This window comes from Aegilops tauschii, chromosome 6 (assembly GCF_002575655.3).
Source record: "Aegilops tauschii subsp. strangulata cultivar AL8/78 chromosome 6, Aet v6.0, whole genome shotgun sequence".
NCBI lineage: Eukaryota > Viridiplantae > Streptophyta > Magnoliopsida > Poales > Poaceae > Aegilops > Aegilops tauschii.
Genome location: NC_053040.3, coordinates 454,513,916 through 454,536,114, shown reverse-complemented (window position 1 = coordinate 454,536,114; position 22,199 = coordinate 454,513,916). Strand labels below are relative to the sequence as shown.

General features: G+C 47.8%; 2 protein-coding genes across 2 annotated transcripts; both read right to left on the bottom strand.

Moving 5' to 3' along the window:
- Positions 1–8,296: 8,296 nt before the first annotated feature.
- LOC109768254 (ribonuclease 1) lies at positions 8,297–10,125 on the bottom strand. The gene is made up of 3 exons (XM_020326995.3): positions 9,824–10,125; positions 9,570–9,725; positions 8,297–8,905 (listed from the first exon to the last, which is right to left on the bottom strand). Exons 1-3 carry the CDS (start codon positions 9,926–9,928, stop codon positions 8,480–8,482), a joined length of 687 nt encoding a protein of 228 aa, XP_020182584.1. The 5' UTR covers positions 9,929–10,125; the 3' UTR covers positions 8,297–8,479.
- Positions 10,126–13,446: 3,321 nt separating this feature from the next.
- Positions 13,447–22,154, bottom strand: LOC109768253 (protein SEMI-ROLLED LEAF 2). Its single transcript, XM_073502428.1, has 19 exons — positions 21,932–22,154; positions 21,668–21,742; positions 20,579–20,694; positions 20,123–20,237; positions 19,874–20,002; positions 19,489–19,536; positions 18,856–19,058; positions 18,570–18,766; positions 18,135–18,412; positions 17,869–18,018; positions 17,360–17,791; positions 17,114–17,263; positions 16,247–16,319; positions 15,915–16,042; positions 15,115–15,309; positions 14,886–15,023; positions 14,676–14,792; positions 14,383–14,529; positions 13,447–14,196 (listed from the first exon to the last, which is right to left on the bottom strand). The coding sequence occupies exons 1-19, from the start codon at positions 22,040–22,042 to the stop codon at positions 14,047–14,049; spliced, it is 2,952 nt and encodes a 983-aa protein (XP_073358529.1). The 5' UTR covers positions 22,043–22,154; the 3' UTR covers positions 13,447–14,046.
- Positions 22,155–22,199: the final 45 nt, after the last annotated feature.

The following is a 22,199-nucleotide window of genomic DNA, read 5'->3' as shown; positions in this document are numbered from 1 at the left end:
TCCACCTTTTTTGGCTGCTACTACCAAAATCCAGACGGTTTCATCCGGTACAGCAGTGGACGCAACTCCTTTGGCGTGTAGGAATAAGCCATGGCGGGGCACTTGTCTGACCATAGTCTGGGTTGTGTCTGACTAGTGTATGGCTTGGCCATGGTCTGGGCATAGTCCGACTGGTGTCTAGGGTTAGTCTGACTTGTGTCTAGACTTAGTCCAGCTAGTGTACGGGTGCGTGCGTGTGCGGTGAGCGTGCTGGACGCGAGTCCATGGCCACGCCCAGGCCATGGCAAGTGTGCGTGCGTGCGTGAGTCTGTTGGCGAGAGTAGCGGGAGGTTGCGTGGCGATCGGGTGCAGCCGGCTGCGTAGGACGTGTTTGTGCGCGTCGTGGGCGCGCCGGGCTTGCGGATCGTGGGTGTGGGAGAGTGGAGTGCGGCGTCGTGCGTGCGCGCACGCGTATAAGTCTCCCTCCTGTGTACTGGTTCAGCTGTGGATTGAGTTCGTGCTCAAGAGAAATACACGCCGTTCGTGCGGCGGGCGGAGTACGTGCTCCGGGAAACACCTGTGTCCTGGGTCCTTCTTCTTCCTTCACGTTCCTCTTTGTTGTGTCAGAGAGAGAACGAGCGGGAGGTGCAGCTAGAGAGAGGAAGAGAGAGGCCGCGACAACAACAATTGGTATCAGAGCATCGGGTTCGAAGGAGCTCGCCGGCGATGGCGCTCGCCCCGTACAGCGGCGGAGCACGGTGATGCCGTGCGTGCGGGGAGCGCGGCGGCCGCGGCGGACCTGCGTGGTTGCGCAGAGGCTGCAGTGGCGCGGCGTGGCTCGGCGGAGAGAAGACCGAGCTCCTGGACACGTCGGATCGGCCGCGTTGATCGCGTCGGAGCGCGATCATGGCGCGAGCTAGAGGCGTGCGGAGCGTGGCGAATAAGCCGCGGCGGCGAGCCGGGCGCGACCGGTGCGTGTTATGGGTGCGCACTGGACGCGTCGGGCGCGTCGGAACCGCGGGAGTGGACTGCGTTGAGGCGATGGACCTGGTTGCGCAGATCGCGTATGTGCGCGGCGGGAGCGCATGCCGGGAGCGCGGGGACTGCGCAGCGAGCACGGCGGACATGGAGGCCGCGGCTGCAGCGCGTGGCGATGGCTCGGCGCGACGTCCGCGGAGGCGCAGGGGCGCGTCACGGAGCTGCGGGATGCTGCAGAGGCAGCGAGCGGCGCTCGACGGGGCGTAGCGGTGGAGTGCGGCGAGCGCGGCCACTTCAAGAGGGACTGCCCCAAGCTGCGGAGGGAGCCGGCGGCGGAGCGCGCGCTGCTGGCGGACGTCGTCGGAGTTGAAGACGGCGGACTCCTCTGAGCCATGGCTTAGGGGGTGAATGTAGGAATAAGCCATGGTGGGGCACTTGTCTGACCATAGTCTGGGTTGTGTCCGACTAGTGTATGGCTTGGCCATGGTCTGGGCATAGTCCGACTGGTGTCTAGGGTTAGTCTGACTTGTGTCTAGGCTTAGTCCAGCTAGTGTACGGGTGCGTGCATGTGCGGTGAGCGTGCTGGACTCGAGTCCGTGGCCGCGCCCAGTCCATGGCAAGTGTGCGTGCGTGCGTGAGTCTGTTGGCGAGAGTAGCGGGAGGTTGCGTGGCGATCGGGTGCAGCCGGCTGCGTAGGACGCGTTTGTGCGCGTCGTGGGCGCGCCGGGCTTGCGGATCGTGGGCGTGGGAGAGTGGAGCGCGGCGTCGTGCGTGCGCACGCGTATAAGTCTCCCTCCTGTGTACTGGTTCAGCTGTGGATTGAGTTCGTGCTCAAGAGAAATACACGCCGTTCGTGCGGCGGGCGGAGTACGTGCTCCGGGAAACACCTGTGTCCTGGGTCCTTCTTCTTCCTTCACGTTCCTCTTTGTTGTGTCAGAGAGAGAACGAGCGAGAGGTGCAGCGAGAGAGAGGAAGACAGAGGCCGCGGCAACAACATGGCGTACGCCCCACACACTGACGGGTGGGCCTGGACCCACCCGTCAGCGGCCCAACGTCAGGGGGCCATACGTCAGCACCCTCCAAAAACTCTGTTTCTGCTCTGCCTCGTTTATGTAGGTCGTGTTCTCACCCACGCACTGATGGTTCAGGCTGCAAATTGTAAGAGTATCTCCAGCCGTTGGCCCCTCAGGGGGCGCCTAAAATCGCCGCCTGGGGGTGAGCCGGTGCAAAAAATCGGCCTGGGCGCGAGTTGGTCCCCAGCCGCCGGCCCCAGGGCCGCCCCCAGGCGCGTTCAAAAAAAAATATAGCAAATTTTGGCGAAGTTCGGCGAAACACGACTAAATTTGGGCAAACTTGGGCATATATTAGACATGTTCGCGGATTTTCATTACATAGCAAATATATAACTAAACTAAAAAAGAAACTGGCTGAACGCCGAGTAGTCGCCGTCGTCGCCGCCATCCTCACCGCCGTCATCATCGTCGACCTTCTCCTCCTTGACGCGGGCGTCCGTGCTGGACCCCTGCCCGGCGTCGCCATGGCGGACTGGTGGCGGCGGCGGCGCGTCGTCGTCGTCGCTGTCGTCGATGACGATGACTCCTCCTTCGTCGTAGCTCCGGCGGCGCTGCGCGAAGCGCCGCAGGGCGGCGCACTGGCGCTCCCTCGCCATCTTCAGGGAGTCCTGGCGTGCCCATTCCAAGGCCACGTCGTCGTCGAGCTCCACGTCGCCGTGCTCCGTCTTCACGGCGGGGAGACCCGGCTCCGTCTTCACCGACGCGAGCCCCAGCTCCGTCTTTGGCTTGACGAAGCGCGGAGGAGGAGCCGACGAGGAGGCGCGCCGGCCGCCCTCGTTGATGACGATGCCGGCGCTGCGAGTGCGCCGGCCGAGCGGCGTCTCCGCCGCGGGCTCGGCCTTGATGCCGAGCAGCGCCGGAGAGCCGGAGGAGTGGGAGCAAGAGCGCGAGGAGGAAGAAGAGGAGGAGCCGAACTTCCTTGGCATCCATTGCCCGTCGCGTCGGCGGTGCGCCGGGGCGGCCGCCCTCGCCGGGGGGTATGCCAACGGCGGGTTGTTGCCGCCCTCGAGGTGTGTCAGCACGCCCTCGAGCGTGCGGCCGGGGACGCCCCACCACAGGTGGCACCCCTCGCTGTTCTTCATGCCGCCCACCACCGGCACCCCGTTGGTGGACACCAGCCTCTGCTGCTGGCGGCGCTCGAAGTACGTCGCCCACGCCGCGTGATTGTCGGCGGCGTACTGGGGGAGGGCGAGCTGGTCGTCGGTGAGGGAGCGCGCACGACCTCTACCTCGGCGGCGAAGTAGGAGGGGCGCGCCACGGCGTCGGGCAACGGGGGAATGGGCACTCCCCCGTTGCTGAGCCTCCACCCCGTCGGCCCGGCGTGCATGTCCGGCGGCGCCGGGATGTTGGCCTCGAACAGGAGCCACAACTCATGTTCGCGGAGCGAGCGGCGGCCGAAGCTGTTGGCCGCCGCCTCGTCTCCGGGGAAACGTTCGGCCATCGGGAGAGGGAAAGGGAGAGGGAGGGCTCGGCGGCGGCGCTCGGGAGAGGTAGGGCTGGTGTGTCCAGAGGCGAGGGAGGCCACCGGCTTATATAGCCGCGCCGCGCCCGTGTGTACGCGTGCGATGGAGGGGAGGCGTCGGCGCGCCGCCCCGTGACGCGCCGCCCGTGAGGAATCAATGACAAGGCTGACCGGCGGCAGCCTTGCCATTGATTCCCCGCGGGAAACCGAGGCGTTGGGGGAAGAGGAGGCGCGGTGTCGCTGACGCGGCTGGCCCGCGGCTCTTTCACGCCAAAACCGCTCGCCTCGGCGCCCCCAGCGCGCCGGGTTCGGCCTGGGTCCGCCGGCGCTGATTTCGGCCCAGGCCGGCGAAAATCGGGCTCCTGGGGCGCGACTGGGCCGTTTTTTCGGTGCCGGCGCGAAAAAATCGCCTGAGGAGGCCTTTCTAGGGGCGCGGCTGAAGATGCTTTAAGAATTGCACATAAAATGGATTCTCACATGATACGTTTCCTAAATGTTTTGATCATATGCCACGGAGGAATCGAAGATCGTTCAGGCCACATGCTGGAAACTCTTCTTGAGCTATCAGCTTCCGGTTCAGAATTTATGGTATGAGAATTTGGGTGCATGCTAGGGAGAAATGGGACTGGGGAGTGATTGTCACGTATATTGTTTCTTGTACATCAGGCCCACATATCTAATTTTCTTGTATAAATTAAGATAGAGGTAGTACATCATATATACCGTGCACATTACACATAATCAATACATTGTGTAGTTCCAATATTCTACATGAGATCAGTTTTCAAGTTCCAACCCTAGCTTCCGCCCCCGCGCCGCCGCCGCACTCCCTGCCGCCGCCGCCGCGCTCATCCCACCCCACCGTTGCCGCATTTCACTGCCGCCGCCGCGACCTTCTCTCTACGCCGCCACCGCTTTCCTCTATCGACGTCGCGTTCCCTTCTTCCCACGCTGCTGCCACCCTCCCTAGCCACCGCGTTCTCCCTTTGCCCATCCAAACCCTGCCTGGCGCCACCATGCATGTCCTCTCACTCCTCCCTATCCGGAGCCAGCAACCCGTTCACCGGTCGAGTCCCGGTTCATCTTGATCAAGCCGCGTCCACCTACTACACATGGAAGACTTACTTCTCCCTTGTGTTCCGCGATTACAACCTCCTCGATCATGTGGATGGTTCCGTTGATTCGAGTCTCGTGCCCGCTGATCACGAGTGGTCCGCCATCAACGCTGCGCTCATCCAGTGGTTTTATCTCACCATCTCACCGGACCTGTTTCACATGGTCGTGAGCGATGGTGATGATGTCCACGCCGTCTGAACCAAGCTCAATGGACTCTTCACCGACAATCGTCTCCAACGGCGCGTCTTTTTTGCAGCAAGAGTTTTATGGTGTCATCAAAATGATTCCTCCGTGGATGAATATTGTCGCCGCTTCATGACTCTCGCTGACGAGCTCCGCGACATTGGTGCGAAGATTGATGATGATCTTCTTCTCAACACGCTCACCGCCGGTCTCAATGAGGACTTTGGCAATGCCGCGGCGAATCTCACCCCGATTCCCTAGCCCTCCTTCGCCAAGTTCATAGCCTATCTCCGGTTCGAGGACCGCCGGATAAAGCAAGTGAAGACCCGGGCCATGCACACTGCTCTCGCCGCCGGCACCACTCGCGGTGGCTCTCCCCCGCCACCGGTCGCCTCCCATCAACCGCGTTGGGTGGCCACAACCCATGGATGGGCGTCGTCCATGCCTACACCATGCGCCCGCGCCGATTCTTGTAGCCCCCCCCCCCCCCCCCCCCCCCACCACCACCGCAGCATGCCGGCGGAGGGTTCATCCCTCCTCCACCGCAGCAAGCCGTTCTATGGTGATCATTTTCATGGCAACATGCTGGTCGTCTCTACCATTACTTCCCAACTTCCGTATGCAGATTCCTGAGTTCAACTAAAAAAACAAAAACTAAAAACAAAGGGACTCTTATCGCATGCAGATTTCTGAGTCTCCTTTTAAAATTGTAGATAGATGCAAGATATCCTCAAAGAAACAAAAACGCAACTGTACCAGGGGTCGTGGCTCAAGATGTAACATATACGTATATATACCCCTCAAAAAAGAAAAGCAAAGCAAAATTTTACCGTGGCACTAGATTAGATCCGCTATAAATAAGGGTTTCTCGAGTCTCCCTCCCTATCGAACCTTTTCATCGATCTATGGTCCGACGATTTCCCAACCTCGCGGCGACACCAAGACGATCGAAGCATGGCGTCCTCAGGTGCTCATGAGCGTCGTCCACGCAGCCGAAGGGACTGGGCGAACCTGGACGCCGGACCGGTGGGGCTGGTCGCCGAGCACCTCCTGCGCAACGACGTCGTCGACCTCGTCCGCCTCCGCGCTGTGTGCAGGTCGTGGCGCGCGAGCTCCGCCCACCTGCGCGCGCAGGGCGTCCTGGACCGACGGTTCCACCCCCGGCGGTGGATCATGCTCCCAAAAGAATTCGACATCCGCGGCCGGCGACGCTTCCTCAATGTCTTCACCGGCAAGTCCATCTACCAGGGGCTCCCGTATGTAGATCTCCTCAGCGAGTATGTTCTCACGACCACGTTTGAGGGTCTCATTCTTCAACTCGGCACCTGCACCGGCAAGCTCCTTAACCCGCTGACCGGACAGGTCGCTGGGCTTCCAAGTGCGGCCACGCTGCTCTTTGGACAGACCCTAAGTAATCTTGAGGTGAGCGGTGTGGGCCTTGCCAACGATGACACGGTTGTGCTTCATTTTCGCTCTTTCTACGTAGCTGTAGCCAAGCCCGGCGATGAACGCTGGACGCACGTTCATTCCCATGACAGGATCATATCAGTCTTGCCGTTCGCAGGCCACATCTACTGCGCCACGTCAAAGAACATCTCGTCGGTACAAACTCAAACCGCGGCAGCGAACCAACCACCGCGGCTTGTGGTGGCCGCCGACCATGGACTACACACGGGGTTCCAGTCCCTCGAGGAATTCGAATACCAATTGTTCATGGGGGATAGCCAGATTTTCCTAATGGAAAACAATGGAGAGTTGATCATGTGTCATCGTACTCATAGTTGTTCGCCCCAAATCGTCGGAGATTGCAATGTCAGCATGTATCGGGTGAACTGGAACGCAAAGAACACGGTGCCCCAACATGGCCTCGATGGAAAAGTCTTGTTTCTCGGCAAGAAGATACTCCAGGTGGCTCCCGGAGTGTCCCCCTCCATCAGTGCCGACTCCAAATACCTGTGTTGGTCAAAGACCAAGTGCAATTATGATGCTACTGATTATGCCGTTGATGTTCTTTTGGGTGGAGGCGCCGAGGCCAAGTTTAAGAAAGATGATGCTGCATATTATTTATCATGCTATGTCTCTCATTCTTATAGCGAGCACGTCTAGAGGAACTCATGCTTTGCTCTATGTTTGAGTTAAAGTAAGTGTTATTTCCATTTTTTATATCCAAGTTTTAGGGTTGTGGTAGATTTTATCCAATTCAACAGAAATTCCTTCAGTTTACTCAATGTAACAAAAAACATTGCTACTGTTTACCCTTTTAAAAAAGATATATATTCCAACTAATCCGTCTCACATGTTTGTGCTTACTTGGCAATGGCGTAGATGGTTTTTGTAGCCAATTGGTTTTACTAATGATTGCAAAAGCTAGCAGCCTGTGCATGCATGATTGCAATGGCATGAAAACTAACCGTTTGAACATTAGATAGCGCAATGACATTCTATCGATTTCTTTCGGAAAAAAAAGAAAGATAACTGGTCTCTCGAATGTATACTCAGTTACTCATTGCAACTGCGTTTGGATCCCAGGCAAAATCAGTTATAGCCTTGCCAGGCTAGAGAACCTGTTTGGTATATCTCATAAAGTATCGCTTTTGACGGCAAGTTAGCCTCGCGGGGCAAGGAAATCCTTGCCGGCTTAGGAGAGCCGATTTGGCTAGCTCTCAACGGCAAGACACATCACGCAAAAAAAAAAAAACTGCTCTGAGCCAAACGTGCAGCCAGGCAAAGTCAGCAAAGCTGACCTGCGCTAGCTGGGCTATCTAGGCTATGGCCCGTCGAGGCATGAAAACCAAACGCATCCTAAATTTTTGATTCGACGGACAAAGAGATCATGCATAGTTTCCTGGACTTACTAAATCTAAGTCCACACTCTGCAGTGGTTGGAATCTGGGCGCCGCTTTTTCTGTACATCGTGTGCATGTACAAGCGCATAAGGTGGGATTGTGTTCTATCTGGGCCTTTTCTTTTACCGACCTGGGCCTTCATGCTTATTTGTGGGTTTTTCTATTTCTTTCATGGGCTTTTATTTTTAGTTCATCAGTGGGGTTTTTTCTCCTTACAGTGAACAAAAAAAAATTGGGTGGGGTTAAAAGGGATTTCATTGTTCAAGACGACGAGCTCGTTCCTACAAAGCATAGAAACATCTACATCACCTAAGGTGCAGTTAGCTCTGCCTTTCACAATCAACGAAACCGATCAATCAAGGCTAGATCTGTTTAGTACTGGTATTGTACCATGTGTAGTTGTTATTAGTTACCTATATAACCAGCATTGCATATGTTATCGTCTGAGCCAAGCACATTGAGAGCGAAGCGCAATTAACCGATCTTTGTTGATCTTCATGTGAAGACTAGAGTGAATCAGTGAATCCTACTTGAAAATCACTGTGGCGTATATATGGAAAATAATATCGACGGTTGATTGCCAGGATCATATGTCGCCAAGTCCTGTAAGTACACTCTCAAGCAAGCAATCAGAGACTGCAGGTGCATCCTAAACCGAATTTTATGACGAAAAATGAAAGTATTGCTCCTTGTTTATCTGAATATGAAATAGCAACCGGCTCCCTCCACATTTTTACACAATTTCAAGATATACATTGTCTTCATTAACATCACGAGCCCTTGAACTATGCTAAATAATAACGCAGGGAGTGAATGAATTAGGGAAAAAGGAAATGGGCGCATCAGAAGGTCGGGAACTCGACCCTGTTGCCGCAGGGCCTGCCGCCGGGCTGGACGGGGCACTCGACGAAGCCGGAGGCGTTGGCGTCGACGCAGAAGTAGAGCTGGTAGAGCTGGCTGTTGCCGGACTCGTCGCGGTTGCACTCCACGAAGGGCTCGAACCCGGTCCCCTGCTGGATGGCGCCCTTGATGGCGCTCAGCGTGTAGTAGCCGCCGTCCGGGGAGACGCCGGCGGAGGTGAGGGCGTCGAGGACGCGGAGCTGGTCGCGGAGGTGGAGCGCCGTCTGGAAGTAGCCGTGCTCGTTGAAGAGGTTCTGCGCGCAGGTGCCGTGCTTCTCCCACTCGTGCGCCCAGAACTGGAGCCCGTCGCTCGTCGGGCACGCCAGCGTCGGCCACTCCCTGCGCAGGCTGCTCAGCAGGTCGCTCACCTGCACGTGAAATCAGAGAGTTATTTCTCGCCGATCACTCGCTGCTCCGCATTTCATTTCTTGGACACTCTGTTTTTGGATTGCTGTCAATATATTAAACGTGTCTAAATACATTCGTATTACAATAATTTAGGACAAGCTTTTTGGGACAAAGAAAGTTTTACAATAATAAAGGCATTGATTTTGGAAAGATTTAGATTTATTTGGACAAATGGCACCAGAAATAAATTTATTCAGTCAGCATGCACAGTCGATTTTGGATTGCTTTCAATCATCAATGTAATAAAAGGCATTGATTTTCCCCGCAAAAAAAATAAAAGGCGTTGAATTTTTTTTTTTGAGAACCAAAAGGCATTGATTTCGGACGAAAACAAATCCTGCATGCACTTATTAGAAAGATCCGGCACGAATTTATTTCGAGAAATGGCACCGGAAATAAGTTTGGTGTTGCGTATGAAATGTGCAATCAAATGAGACGGGATCGTGCCGTGCAGTGCGGTACTATCAAGTATCAAGCTACCAAAGCAGGGGTTCGGGTTTCTTCCCTGTCCCTCTCAAGTGCTGGCAACGCCTTCCAGACGTCTCATTGGATTTTGTTCTTTGCGATCAGAGAGAATTAAGATAAATTACTACTGGTGCTGGCAACAAGGTGTGAGCGGCTGACCTTGGAGGGATCGAAGGCGTTGGCGGGGTTGCAGTTCTGCGGGTAGGAGCCGTCGTCGCGGTTGGGCCAGAGGCCGTGGATCCCGAAGTCCGCCGCCGGCTTCCCCGACCGCGGGTAGCAGCAGCTCTGCTTCGTGTCGCAGTACGACCCCGGCCACTGCACACGCACACATAGGAGCACGAACTGATCAGCAACCAACACATACAAACCAATCGACGACGAACTGGACTCGCCGGCCAGGCGCACTGACTCACCTGCAGCACGAGGTAGAAGAAGTCGTAGTCCGCCGCCTGCGCCGCGGCGCACCCGGCGGCGCTCAGGGCGACCAGGAGGGCGAGGGGGAGGCAGGATCTCATCATGGCTTGCTTGGATCGATCTCTTCGGCACTCGCTGCAGAGCTATCTATCTCGGTCTGATGGTTTGATGGTTCTTGGGGAATGGAAGGATGGATTTATAGGCCGCTTTAGGCAGGTGTGGATGCCGCCCGCGTCGACGGCGGGCCAACGACACGGGCATATTCCATTGGGAGCGCGGGGTTAATTGCTTGCTCCTTTTGGCGCGCGCCAGGGATGGAAGCGTGTGCGCATGCACGGCTGTGGACGCGCGGCACGGTGGGCTCGACAGCGACCGGCCCCGAACTTTGTTGCTTGGCCCGTGTGTGGTTTGGTCGATGCGGATAGGGACCTGAGGAGCAGAGGAACTGCTGCTGCGCTGTGTAAATTAGGGGCGTTCATACTGCCGGCAGCGGTGTGCTGTTGCTGTTGCTGTTGATCGGGTGCTTGTCACGGTGGGAAACAAGAAAGAGGAGAGCCAACGGCAAGCCTACCTCTGGTGTGGTCCATGCATGTACGTGGCGTGCCGACTCTGCGGCTCGTTCACTCCCTCGCTCACCTGGTCAATGCCAGCCAAACTGCCAGTACAGTGCTCCCTCCATTTCACAACGTAGTACTTCCACGCTTTTCGAGATTCAACTTTAATCATAAATTAGGTCAATAATACATAAATCATTTTACAGAAAAATTATATCTTTGGAAACTTCTTTCGGTTATGAATTCAAATGTACCTGTTATCGTCCATGTTGGTTAAATTTATGGGTCAAAGGGTCAAAGTTAAATCTCGAAAGCGTAGGCGCACTACATTACGGAATGAAGGGAGTACCTACGTCCTACGTTAAGGTACATGATTAATGGCGATTCCGTCTTCTTTTCCTGCAACAAAACCTTTTTTCCCTTGGGCTGGCATTCATAGAGTTTTATTTGAAAACACAGGCACATGTGCTCGCATGCACGCAAGCACACCCATTTTTATGACGTATGTACGCGTATTCTATCCCTATGAGTAAAGGGCAGGCTAGTAGATCTTAAGATTAGCCAAATCGCCGCATGCAGCTCTTAGGTGACAAATACAACACTATAAAAGAATAATAAGTCTATGATAAATAAATAAATAATGAAAGCAACCACCCGTGATTTATGACTTAAATTCAGATGGACAGGTTCCACCGTAAATAGCCTAACCAACTTAGTTATGCTTAGTTAATTTCAAAAAATGAAAAAAGGAAGAACTTAGTTAGTATGCTTAGTTCGTCGCAAAGTCTCAATAATCAAATGGCCAGCGGCTGCTTGATGCACCCTATTTGCGGCCGGAAATATGGCGTCAAGTATGCTTGATCAACACACAAAGTCATAAAAATACAGCACCACTGAATAAACTATTGACTTGATGAAGAACTTTAATTCGGGACGGAACGAACTATCAGTATAATCTAACTAATAAACAAACGATACACGTTTGAACCAACGAAGGCCTGATTATTGACGGGGACCTAATCATGAGCTTGTGGCACATCAGAGGAACCTTTTCGTAGGGATATTCCAGTGCAGTTCGAGATGCCTTGCCACCGTACGTGAGGACAAAATGAAAATACGTGTCACAATAACGTGCCAATGGAGTACTGAACTGTTTTTGTGAGCACACTGAAAATAGCAGATTTCGGAGGAGCCGGCGGTGTTCACATTTCAGACATCAAAGAAGACCAAGGCGTCATTTTCATGCATCCATCTCTCGCTCTAATCCCCTCATCCGCCAGTAAACTTGTTTTAGTAGCCAGCACACACACTTAGATATTTCCTGTTTGATCATTTTTGTGTACGGTAATGTCACTCTCTAGCAGATCTCTTATAAGTTATATCGAGGGATTTTCTTAAAAAAAAAGGTTTTGGTCTGAAAGTACCTTTCTACACCCAAGCTCAAATGCTCCTGGTGTGAACAGTAAAATCAAAAAAATTCAATCAATTCTGAAATCACATTGCTGGAAGTCATGACAACAAAAACAAAATCAGAGCTCCAAAATGCGTTTGAAAGTAACATTTTAAGAGCATCAATCTTCTTTTTTTACCACACCTTCCACCAATGTCATTCCATGATGAAATCTTGCGTGCACAATAAACATTTCTTAAAGTATGCCAAAATTTTTCATAATTTCTTGAAATGTTTTTCTATTTCCTTTTTTACTGTTCACACCAGGAGCATTTGAGCTTAGTTAGAAACTCGACATCCCCTAAAGGCATGTCTAGCAATTCCCTTCTGAGGTGTATGGGGTCTCCTAAGCTACGTCCATTTCAACAAACAAACCCTCCCTAACCATGTCTAGATGGGAACCCACAAGATGGGATTTGCACCTAGTGCTTACTACATCTGTCTTGGAAAAAAATCGAGCATGATCCACGAGTTCTCGTATGACCCACGACGCCCGCTAAGGTTACCCTGATTATTTCCGTCCTAAGCGCAATCAGCCTTCCCTTCAAGCGAACCGCCACCTCCCCTGCTCCTCCCTGATGGCTGCCCTCGGAGACTAGCCTCCGTGTCATTTGCCTCCACCCCCCATCTTCTCCATCGACCCCACCCACCCTCACTTATGGCTCAAACGTCACCACTCTGCTCTAGCAACACTTTCCACCTCTCTTTCTTCCCTTGGATCAAACAGGAAATCCACGAGGCTCATCCAATAGTTGTCTCAAATCACACTCTAGACCAACTCTTCTTATAGGGAAGGGATCTTAATTAAGGGAAGAAGTACAAAGGGAAGGGCCAAACTCCTCTACCGGGAAAGCGAACTATTTCCTCCTCCAGGATTGTTACTCCACTCCACTTCTTGATTTGTGCCCAGGCTCATCCGTGGCCCGTCACCATGTTACGAATCCACTCCATTGTTGCTCACTCCACTTCCCATCAATTTGTCCATCACTAGAAATTGTCTTGTTCAACTAGAATATTTATTATGTCCTTTTTTCCCCTTAGTATGTATAGGCAAGGGGATGCTAACATCAGTCCCCTTGCACTTCGCAACAATGGTGAAGGTGCCACAACCATAGTTTCATATATAGCTTAGCTATGGTCCACCTGAGGCCTCCGACCACCCACCTCTTTTACTCACAATTTTGTATTTCAAGAGCTTAACATTAAATAATGCACACATTCAATATATGATGACAACATATACAAAATACAATTATAAAAAAACATGTCTACTCTACAAATGTGGTGATGACCTATTGGAGCATTTCTCAAGTTCCGAGACAGTTGTGTTATGCGCCAGCAAGTTCGAGGACCAAATTTGTAACCATACCTCAAACTGTAACTATCTTCCAATGACCAGCGGGGCCCGCCTCACGCCCAGAGGCCAGGAGTGCTCCCTGCACAACAGCCCTTCCCTCATGGACAACCCCAGCCCACACCACCCACCGAGTTACAAAGGGGCCCACCCAGCAGCCACACCGTTCATAGAACCCAGCCAACGACCCAGTCAAAATTGGGACAAAAATCCAAAATTGGACACCTCAATTGACCGAGGGAGCTCTAAAATTAGGGAGCATAGTGAATTTAAAGATATGTTGTCTGCTCGCTTTTTTTGGAACTACTTTTCATTTTCTATGAGTGCACTGAAGTCCAGTTCACCAGGTGCACTACTACAAGCAGTGGAAATGTTCTATGTACTCACCTAATTTACAAACTGATGAGCCAAACAGAGATCAATGGGTTCAGCTCGAACAAAAACACTGGACCATATACACATGAATACCAACATGTGGCACAGCACGATGAGCCCAGCTTGCATAATTACAGTTGCGAGATAGCTGGTTAACAACTGAATGATAAGATAAAACCCTAACATATTGCACAAAACGACTAGCTGATTCTTCTTGGGCAGAATTAATTACATCCCTCATATGACCTCGACCGGGAGCAAGGAGTAGGCAACCGACTAGTGCTGTCAAGGCACTATTCAATTCTTATGACAGGACGAACTCATCTCATCTTGCATACCAGTGACTCCCCTCGATCTGTTGCAAGTAACAAATGCGTCATGCTTGATGCATGGAGCTAGAGCCACCATTTGCTGGAAACTGGTAGCTTCTCGTGGTGTCGTGGGACCCTAGATTTGCGCGTTGCTGTTCATTTCCTGCGGCAGGCGGTCTTAGCAACCAGCAGATGGGAGGAACTTGTCATAGGGATTCAGGACTGGTAGCTTGCAGAAATTGGAGTAGCACTGGTCATCGTCAGTGTTCAGGATTATCCCAGCTATTGGAGAATCTGGCTCAGATGACTTGGGCATCCCAGTGCCAACCTGCAAGTCCCAGGAATCTTTGTGAGCTTGATATGATGACCACACGAAACAGCAAGAAGAACCGCCGCGCTGTATAGAAGTAATAGAACTATATGGTGATGTACGTGATTGACATGTCCAACGGTTCATTCCATAGAATGTACCATCTAGACATGTTTGAATGTATAGTGAGCTCAAGTTGCGAACCTCTTGTAGATGGGCACTCATGAAGGCAGATAGCTTTTTCTCCTTCCCGATTAAGAGAGCTTCGCATTGGCTGGCCACCTCCTTAAAAGGCAAACCCTGGTTTGTTGACACGGACAATCTTCCAACAATCTGAGATGTCTCCGAAACCTGCAGAAGTGATAACCTCTTTTTTAGCATGTATTGCTGCATCTTAAAAGGCTATTAATTACCACCTCCATATTTCATGAAAGCTATTCAGCTTTGGTTATGCATTAAACCACAGTACAAGAGGTAACTAGGAGATAAATTCATACTGATTGCAGAAGCTGATCGACATCAAGAAGACTGTTATCCGAAGGTTGTCGTTCTGCTAAGGTGTCAGTTGGTTCAGGAATGGTATCATCCTCGAAAATAAATCCCATAGGAATAACCTGCATAATAAGTCCCACCGCAATATAAGAAAAACGAAAATTAATGGTTTACAGGATTTGATATTTCCTCTATTGCTAAACATGGCTGATCACCTCCAAGGATTTTTGGTGCAACTTTGCGTTATATGCAGGAGATTTTGAAGGTGATGCAATAAAATGCGAACCGATAGGACACACATCCTCTGCAGAGAAATCCTCAAACAACTGGTTTCTTACAGTAGATAACTCTGGCTGCAGAAAAACACAGCATATTGGGAAATTAACAGCTACAGAAACAGAAAATGTCAAAGCACGAGTATGCAAGGGTATCCTTGTGACTTACGTCAGATAGCTTCAAGTTATCAAGAATAAGAGAAACTGCTATTTGTTTTGACTGATCATTCAGTTTGATGTTAGAGAGAGATTTCGTAGCAAAATCGTTATCTTCTTTCGAACCGTAGTCTCTAAAGACAGATTCGATACCACTGTCAAGAGCTTGCAATCTGAGGTCATCAACTAAACGAAGAAATGGATCAACCTGGTAAACATAATTATCGAAAATCAACACAAACTGCATAGTAACACAACATATGATGATTTCTATAAAGCAAAAGGTACAAGCAAAAGACACATAAAAAGAATAGTGAACTATATACTTTTGTCATCAATGATCTCACCAAGCATATTAATTCCATGTCGGCCACTGTATTTTGAGACGATATTGTACTTGTTAAAATTGATCTGGTACTGTTCCAAAAATTATTGGCCGTACACCAAAACTGGTAACAAAAACTCGACTGCTGTTGGTCGGTGGCACAGGTATTCGGCTAAACAAATGATACTTTTGTACTATGCACCATTTTTTTCTAGGGATAAAAAAACTAAATAATTTATTCATTAACTTTGACTAAGAAATTGCTCCATACTGTTGTTGGGGCATGACTACACAAATATCTCATAAAAATAAGAAGGAAAATGTAGGAGAAGCATGTTCTACTAACAGAGAAGAAATAGGAGCCCAGTTCTCGTCAACATTTGCTCTCTGTGTGCCCTAGAAATAATGTTCTCTTTGCGGATTTTCTGGATTGCAAACAAGTCTTCACCACAGAAACGTAATGAACAAGGATATGTTGTTTCACTTACGGTACTTTCAATCAACAAATCTTTCACAACTGGAATGAGTGTTGGAACACTAAAAGCTTTCGAAAAGAACACAATCATAGACGTCGCCAGAGTAAAAAGAGAACGCCTGCGTGATGGTGGCAGAAAACCTGCAAAACATGTTACATTGCAGAAAATATTTTAGCATAAACATAGGACTTTCTACTGCATATAGCCATAAGTGAAACCAGAATAACTGAACAAAAGAGCAGATAACGCTGCCAAAATAATTGTTATTTTTATGAATCACAATTCAGTGGAAGAAAAAAAGTTTCATGTAAAACATTCTGAAAAAAAATCATGGAAATAAGTACCTGCTTGTAATGACATATTTCTTAAAGAAAAAGAAAGCTGAAAGCTGCCGACCAGAATTTCTAGATGTGAGTTCTGCAATAGATCAATTAGGTCAAATCACAGAGAGTGATGGAATCAAATGTCAAATAAATCTTGCAGCTCAGAGCCATAGAATTTAAGGTTAAAAGCTACATACAGAATAAAGATCCACATAAGAAAGAAAAAAGTTGTCAATTATCATAACAGTTCAATAGTTGAATATGACCATCATTGATCTATATAATCTGGCAATCAGTCATATAATAAGGAAATGGGAGATAAGAATCATGCTCCTACCAACTGCAGTCTTTCAGATAAGATCCTATGAACTATGGTATAATCGGCAATGCAACAAACCAAACAAGATATGGTAGCACCCTAGATTATTGTCATTATGATGAGAGCTTATGTATTATAGTGATTGCTCATACAACTGAGTTTTCTAAACGGTTTTATTATGTGAATACTAAATGGAATCCTTAATACTACCATCCAATATATACACACAGATTTATATCAAAATATGTTTTCCTTGTTATGTATTCCCTCCAGTTCACAAATACGTGCCATTTTGGACATACCTTCAGTCAAACTTTTAATTGACTGCCAATATCATTTTAAATATTTAGATTGGAAACATGAAAATCTTATGTGTAGATTTGTGCAAAAAATGTTTTTAGAATATTATTTAAAAAATTAGGTTATTGCATATAATATAGTTGAATCTTGATAAAAACAAAATCAAGACCATTCAAGATCTAAAACGTCGCTTATTTGAGAACTGGATAGATTACTGGCAGGAAACACACAAAAAACTGGTCATAGATCCGGGCAATGTGCTTCCTCACCTTGTCTCCAGAAAATAGTAGCATCAAGCTGTAAGTATGTGAAATTGCTTCATAGTTTCGTGGAACATTTTCAGGTGACAATGCCTGGGTCCACAGCGATGAAAGCAGAATATTTGCCTGACGTGCACTCAGTATGAGGATGACTGGTTCCTGCAAAGTAAAAGAATAAAACTTCTTGTTCTGCTAAGAAATAGGCAGTTACTGAATGATCCTGTTAGCCACAAGAAAGCTGAGTATAATACATACTGTTTCTGGAGCAGGTCCACTTGATTTACTTATTTCTGTTGCAGACGGTAAAGAAGGATCTCTTACACTAGTCATCCTTTGGATAGTCTGTGACTTAAACAATTGTGGCTCATTTGCACTGCCCTGTTCTGTGTCCTCAGTGATGATGGGCATTAGATTTGAGCTTTCCCGCCGTGGACTTCCACGAAATGAAGACACGTTTCTTTTTAATTTCCCAAACAAAGCTGCTGAAGATGAAAAAACTGACGATGTCCTGGATAATGTCTTCTGCAGATTAACCTTGCTTGTCTGTGAAGTTCCTGAGAAAGAGCATGGAGCGACAGAGGAGGGAACAAGAACAACAGAGAAAATCTGGTGTGCCCCTAAATGGGTCTCGCAATCGGGATAGACCATTGCCATAATCAGTTGATGAAACAATGCCTCAGGAAATGCCTACAGTGTGTAGTATACCTTGTTAAACATTTTGTATACAAGAGAACGGAAAGAAAAAATATTTTCAATCAACATACTTTGCTCTTATATGTCAAGTTTGGCAATGAAGCAATTATTTGAGCTGTACGATATGCTGCACAAATGGTTGACCGTGCAACAGGTGTGGTACTTGAAACATTTTCCAGTACTACAGCTAATGTATCAAGGATAGGTCCAGCATCACCGACCTGAAGAGCATAAAAGAAAATTCAAGGAGCATATAGATGGGTGGGCGTGGTTGCAAACGATCCATAGCTTGCAAACAGCAAAGGGTGTTTCTGAAACAACTTCAGAGAAAACTGACCTTTCTAGACATTTGAATAATGCATTCATCTACACCTTTCTGATAGCTGTCATTCCATTTGTTTTCGCCTCCAAGACTTTCATCTTGCATACTTTTACCCAAATGCTTGACCATATCACTAATTGCAGCCATTATTGCAGTAGAAGATTGAGCTTTGGAATTCTCAGCAAGGTGTGCTGTAACTTCAATGATGTCTAGAATCATATCTGGTTGGTTCGATACATTCTTGTGTTCGAGATGCTTAACTAACATCGACAACAATATATGCGCATTCTGTCCTGCCAGCCAATAATTTAAACTTATAAAACAATAGAAAAATTGTCAACACTAGCAATCACTGAAGATAAGCATGCATGTATAGATATCTTGAATACCACATGAAAATATAAAGTGTACACCAATTAAATCCAAAAGGCTGAGGAAATAATGAAATACCAGCTTTCTCCATCACAATCTGCATATCCAGAAGGACACACAGTGCAAGTCCCTTAGAAGGTGACCACATATTGTTAGTATCAAAATAACGAAATACTGTCTCCAGAACTCGCCGGATGGTTGTTGCTTCCCTGGATATTCTAGCAAGGTTGTGCAGGCAAATCCCTGACCAGAAATTAGGACTTGCTGATTCTTGTCTGTGCAGGAAAAATGATTTAAAGAGATAAGATATTAGAAAAATTATTACAAAATAAAATTCTATGAACTCCAGCCTGAAATTCTTTACGTTGTCAAATTCAATGCCCCGTTGGTAGTTCTAATATCTTTCCATGAAGAAACCCTTGCCAAAATGGTAGCAGCAGGAGGGTCATGACCTTCAGCCTTGAGAACTTCATTCACCCAGCGATTCCTTCTGTCCTCAATGGTGTCATCGTTGGTCTCGGAATTTGCATATGGGCTGTCATAGTTTTCCAGAACTGCAGAGACAACCTGTGCAACCAAAAAATAATGGTTGAGAACATAAGTAGCCTGGCAGAAGAGCAGTTATCCTGAATTCCTGATACACGGTTGTGCCCGTTTGGCCATATGATCTCAACAGAGTTACATGGAAAGATTGGAAGGTAGTACATGTTTCGAAGGAAGAGAAAACTAGGAGCAGACAGACAGGTTCATGTTCAATAATCATATATACTCCCTCCGTAAAGAAATATAAGAGCGTTTACATCACTAATTTCTTATATTTGTTTACAGAGGGGGTAACTTATAACATGGAAAGATTGGAAGGTAGTACTATGCACGGCGAGCTTATTCAAACTAAGCAGACTAAAAGATCAACAGTAAGACCTTGGATTTGACTAAAACTGTTTCTTTGTTGTTTTTATACTAAAATGCAATGGGAAATAGAAAACACCGCACTTACATTGTCAAGTTCTGCAGAGATATGGGAGTGCTCACCCATAAACCAGACCTGAAAACACACATAAATGGACATATATGAGTATTTCGATATACATTTGAAACACAAATATGGGCACATATGGCCTGTTTTTGTACTGATGAATCCATCCCTTGGCAGGACAGCGCAAGCCCCAATCTTTTGATGAGAGGATCAAATAATATCTCAAATGGCATGATGCACAAAAGACAGAAAGAGATAACTTTGTGAGGAGATGCATCATGCATGATGACACTGTCTAACCCTACTATTTGACGTCACCGCCCAAAAAAGCATCATGAAGGACTAGCTGCCAATGAGATAATCAGCTGTAGATTCACTAGGTATATATAACAAAAGAAAAAGGTACCAAAGATGAAAGGGCTTGGAGCGCAGCAGCATGAAGACTAGATATCTTCTCCTTCTCACCCATCTCTTGGGCCAGCTGACATAGTATAGGAATTTGGTTCTCTAGATTGAACATGTAAGTGCTGTCAACCTGTAACAAGAAGAGTGTAACACACAACTCAAAATTTGCTGAAAAGAGTTGTCTTTGATGATAGCAAAATTCGAAACTATTTTAATGCACAAATTGTTGCCTACCCGAATGTCCAAATACCTGGTGGTTTACAAAGTCAAAAAGCATTTGACACCCTATTATCCGTAAGTCATCATGTCTATTTTGCTCCATTGTGGTCTCTACGATGGTCAGTAAACTATTGGCAAAAAGGGGCCTGCAAAACAGTGACTTCGCTCATTATAGCAATTATTCACACAAACAGAACACATAAAATATTTGCACCCAGGTACAATTTTTATTGTTGCAAGAGATCAGAGTCTACCCGAAATAAATAGCTTGAGAAAAAAAAACATAACTCAAATATACAATTGGACAAAGAGTAACATAAATGACATTATTCTATATAGGCATGACATAGCAGTCTTGAAAGTTGAAACTGAAAAATAGTGAACATACAATGAAGTTATCATAAATATACAAAATTCCAACATTTAGCATCTAGAACCTTCAGTGATATATTCAAAAGAGAAAATGCAACTAGCAAAAACAACTTACAGTTGCTCCGGACAAGAACATGTCACCTTTCGGTAAATTGCCATGACAACTTTCACTGAGCCAAAACGCTCAGATCTCAATTCCTTGAAAAACTTTTGCTCCAAATAAATGGTAATCTGTGAAAGTAAAGTGCAGACGCATCATTATTTAGGCTTTCCAACTCGTCCCTTCGAAAAGCAAGTTCATCTGTAATTAAAATTCTCTTTAGTTCTTAATCAGAAGGCAGTAGTCTTTCCCAGTTTTTCAGACAAGTAGCATAATTATGAATGAGAAAAAGATCAAATCCATGGGTAGGGAAAAACTCATACTTTCTAAAACTCTCCCTAAGAGGTATAACCCTCGGGTTCCACTACTTGTCTTATAGTATGATGTTATTTTCTAGCAATTTTGACTACCAGATGCCTTGCTTGCATTGAACATGTACCAGCAGAAATAGACTTAGAAGCATTAAAGTGCATATGCGGAGATTCACGTCTTGTATATGAAAACTAGCATCTTATTTTCATTAAGAAAACCGGCTTGATGTACTCCCTCCGTCCCAAAATTCTTGTCTTAGATTGGTCTAAATACGGATGTATCTAGTTACGTTTTAGTGTTAGATACATCCGTATCTAGACAAATTTAAGACAAGAATTTTGGGACGGAGGGAGTATGATATAGTTAATTTTTAGGTGGATTTTCTTTGCACAATTTAATTAAACTCTATATTGCTGTGGTCAGTAACATAGGCAGCTAGCGGCACCCAAATAATACAAGTTTGAGGCCAAGGCTAAGCAATTTTTTTTCCTTTTCGAAAAAAAAAGGCTAAGCAATTTTGCGGCGAACACGAGAGGAAGAGATCTTCAGGTAAGCAGCAATTGTCCAGTAACCAGCAAAGAGCACAAATAGACGATTGTAACTGCAGCACAACATCCTGGGTAGAAATATAAAGGGTGCAAACATGATTCGGTAAGAACTAAGTTTTAGACTTCTTCAGAGAATTATGTTGCACCAGAACAATACATCACTGACCTGCTGGTCACAATCGGACACCGTGGGGAGTTGCGCTAGAACAATAAGTAAGAGTCTAACTCTAAAAGAGAAACACACCTTTGGTACACGCAGTGAATTCTTCGAAATATATTCGCACAATTTGCCTATCTTTCGATCGTTTGGCGGTTCATCCTGAAAAATGGAGACCAAAGTTTCCAGAGGCCATCAGTTTCCTGAGAGGTTACACAAGCAAGACACACATTTCGCAGAGCAGATATGTGCTGGTATACAAATCTAGGCACTGTCAAAAAATAGGAAAACTTTGCTAGCGTGGCGGTCTCAAATTCAAATCCGTTGGAACATTATAATGCACGCGATCACCTGCGACTTGGGGAAGATTTCGGCGAGCAATTTCTTGTAGCGCTTGACCGGGTGGCGAGACCTGGTCCGCAGGTCGGGGCAGAGGAAGCATAGGCTCTCGCACACTTCCATGGTCGTCAGCAGGGCGCCTCAAACTCCACCATCCGGCGTCCACGCGGCGGCGCACACCATCAGCGAACTCCTATCGCCCCCAACTCCCACTTACACCTACAAGCTGCGCAACCTACATAAAAACCAGCAACAGCGATTGACATTTCCAATTGAACAC

What these genes read in the sequence shown, in the direction of transcription:
- LOC109768254 (XM_020326995.3), bottom strand. Translation starts at nt 9,928, where the DNA reads ATGATGAGATCCTGCCTCCCCCTCGCCCTCCTGGTCGCCCTGAGCGCC. An exon ending in TCTTCTACCTCGTGCTGCAG is followed by an intron (nt 9,726 to 9,823) that starts GTGAGTCAGTGC and finishes GTGCGTGTGCAG; the next exon opens with TGGCCGGGGTCGTACTGCGA. An exon ending in ACGCCTTCGATCCCTCCAAG is followed by an intron (nt 8,906 to 9,569) that starts GTCAGCCGCTCA and finishes TTTCACGTGCAG; the next exon opens with GTGAGCGACCTGCTGAGCAG.
- LOC109768253 (XM_073502428.1), bottom strand. Translation starts at nt 22,042, where the DNA reads ATGGAAGTGTGCGAGAGCCTATGCTTCCTCTGCCCCGACCTGCGGACC. An exon ending in AAATCTTCCCCAAGTCGCAG is followed by an intron (nt 21,743 to 21,931) that starts GTGATCGCGTGC and finishes TCCATTTTTCAG; the next exon opens with GATGAACCGCCAAACGATCG. An exon ending in GTGGACCTGCTCCAGAAACA is followed by an intron (nt 17,264 to 17,359) that starts GTATGTATTATA and finishes TTTACTTTGCAG; the next exon opens with GAACCAGTCATCCTCATACT.